Source organism: Colobus angolensis, unplaced genomic scaffold, assembly GCF_000951035.1.
Source record: "Colobus angolensis palliatus isolate OR3802 unplaced genomic scaffold, Cang.pa_1.0 Scaffold36, whole genome shotgun sequence".
In the NCBI taxonomy this organism is placed as follows: Eukaryota; Metazoa; Chordata; class Mammalia; order Primates; family Cercopithecidae; genus Colobus; species Colobus angolensis.
The window spans coordinates 3,271,129-3,273,745 of record NW_012116932.1 but is presented as its reverse complement, the minus strand read 5'-3'; the positions used below and the strand labels follow the sequence as shown (position 1 = coordinate 3,273,745).

General features: G+C 53.0%; 1 protein-coding gene across 3 annotated transcripts in view; it reads right to left on the bottom strand.

The window, feature by feature from the left end:
• Positions 1-2,617, bottom strand: part of RAB8A (RAB8A, member RAS oncogene family) — a 29,887-nt gene that overhangs the window by 14,443 nt on the left and 12,827 nt on the right. For all 3 annotated transcript variants that reach the window (XM_011953251.1, XM_011953250.1, XM_011953252.1), the window contains exon 2: positions 1,802-1,862. In XM_011953251.1, coding sequence (XP_011808641.1) covers positions 1,802-1,862 — 61 coding nt within the window. The remainder of the gene's footprint in view (positions 1-1,801; positions 1,863-2,617) is intronic.

Below are 2,617 nucleotides of genomic sequence, written 5' to 3'. Positions count from 1 at the left end.
AGTCATTTTTGCCGGGTGTGGTGGCTCACGCCTGTAATCCCAGCACTTTGGGAGGCTGAGGTGGGTGGATCACCTGAGGTCAGGGGTTCGAAGTCAACCTGGCCAACATGGCGAAACCCCATCTCTACTAAAAATACAAAATTAGCCAGGGGTGGTGGCAGGCGCCTGTAATCCCAGCTACTTGGGAGGCTGAGGCAGAAGAATTACTTGAACCCGGGAGGCAGAGGTTGCAGTGAACTGAAATCGTGCTACTGCACTCCAGCCTGGGCAACAAGAGCAAAACTCCATCTCAAAAAAAAAAAAAAAAACCAGTCATTTTTTTCTCAACCACAGTCCTTAGAAGAGTTTTGAGTCACTAACCTCACCACGATTGCTAAGAGCAGAAGCAGGAAGGCAGGAGGAAAGTGAAACTTCTGCTTGCCAGTGCAGTGTCACTTTGGACTTGGGAACAAAGGGTGACGTGGCACCAATGTGCTGGAAGTGGAGAAACGTCCAAGGCTTGGAACTTACAAGACAGCCAGAGCTTAACTTACTACCAAAGTCTGTAGGATGGACTGTGCGTTAAACCTACCCCAGATTGCCAAAGTCAGATTAAGAGGTAAACAGCAGGGCTGGGCGTGGTGGCTCACGCCTGTAATCCTAGCACTTTCAGAGTACAAGGCAGGTGGATCACCTGAGGTTGGGAGTTCGAGACCAGCCTGACCAACATGGAGAAACCCCATCTCTACTAAAAATACAAAATTAGTCAGGTGTGATGGCGCATGTCTGTAATCCCAGCTACTTGGGAGGCTAAGGCAGGAGAATCACTTGAACCCAGGAGGCAGAGGTTGCAGTGAGCTGAGGTCGTGCCATTGCACTCCAGCCTGGGTGACAAGAGTCAAACTCCATCTCAAAAAAAAAGAGATGAATAGCACCTGGAGCCAAGGGTACCTGTGGGGCTCCCTGAAACTGGCAAGTGGGGGTGACGGGTCACACTTTGAGACTTGAGGGAGGACGGCTTCACGGCCCATCTCCTGGCACACTGCTCCCACTCAAAGGCACTTGCCTGATTTGGGTGACAGGGAAATTGCACCATGCTCTTAAATGTGACTTCTCTTTGTTTTGCTCAGGGCCAGTGACTCTATGCAAGTGGCATGTGTGCAGGGCAGGACCCCACCATACCCGCCACCTGAACTCAGTCTCAGCAAACTAGTCAGGCCAGCAATGGCGACTTGGAGTCTCCCCACTTCTCTAATTGTATGTGCACAGGAAGTCACCCTTAGTTCTCAGGAATGGAAACAGGTCTCACCAGGGGGCCCGGACTTGGCTTAATTTCGGTTCGGGGTTTCGGTCTGTATGCTAGGAAGGGAGGCCAGGCCTGCCCCAGGAGAGAAAAGAGGAAGTAAAGTTGGACCTTTATGCTTCTGAGTAGGTTAGGAGGCTGAAAAGGAAACTGTCATCTCACAGTCCCTGCAGGCGTCACCAGCACCTGGCACCGAGAGGGCTCTCTCCTTGTTCAACAGAAGCAGCCCACTCTGAAGCCCAGACCCAGATGGTGCCCACAGCAGAATACTAAGCTAGCCGGGGCTGGGCAGCTCTGTGCCTATGATGTTATAGGCCCTGGCGCCCCGCAGCCAGCAGAGTACAGCTCTCTGGGCTGAGTATAAAACTCCAGGAGCTTCTGGAGAAAGCCCCATGTGCCAGGACTGGGCACCAAGAAACAGAGGCCAAGGTCACAGGGAGGGCGGAGGGAGAACACCAAGGGCTTCTGGCTTGAAGCCATCGCCAGGTGGAGAGAATGACAGAGAACAATGGCTCTTACCATATCTGCAGTTTAATTCTCTTGCCATCGAGCTCTATGGTCCTAATTTTAAAGTCAATTCCTGAAAGAAAAGGAAAAAAGGCGCATCACTGTCAGCCCATTTCCCAAGTTGTGTCTGAACTGGGCGCCACCAACCTGTGCAGGTGACAGTTGTCGTGGCTTATGGAGACCCTGCCTGGCACTGGGCATGCAGGATGTCGGAATACCCAGATTTGGAAACACTTGGAGATACTTTCCCTCTCCAAGGGCCGATGGGAGCAGTGCAGAGCAAACCCAGGGGGCGTGGGTGGCAAAGCCTTGCTCTTGTCCCTTGCTGCCAGCTGAACCCGCCTCCCTGCCCCAGGCAGTTGTACAGAGTGGGTCTCAGCAGAGCCCTCTGCAGGCCTGAGTCCCTCGCTCCCCACCACCCTGCAGCTGACCCCCAAGCACACAGGGCCTTGGGTCCCACGATGCGTCCATGCACATGGTCAGTTTCTCTCTTGCCCCCAGCTTTTGTACACGCTGTTCCTTTTCTGCAGGTGGTCTGTGTCCCACCCGCCCGTCACCTGGGCAAAATTCCCCTCCTTTAAGGCCTCCTTGAAGATCACCTCCTAACAAGCCTTCCTGACCCCATCCTCCTTGTCTCTCACCTCCTGCTTTCATCCCCTTTCCCCATGGTGACCTTGCAGCCACCTTGATGTTCCCCAGGCTCCCACTGTTCCCCCTCAGTCCCCTCCCTAGCCTTCAAAAATACAACCCTAACCATGTTACACAGCTAAACTCTGCTCCAAACTTTCTTTCTTCTTTCTCCAAACTTTCTTTCTTTCTTTCTTTCTT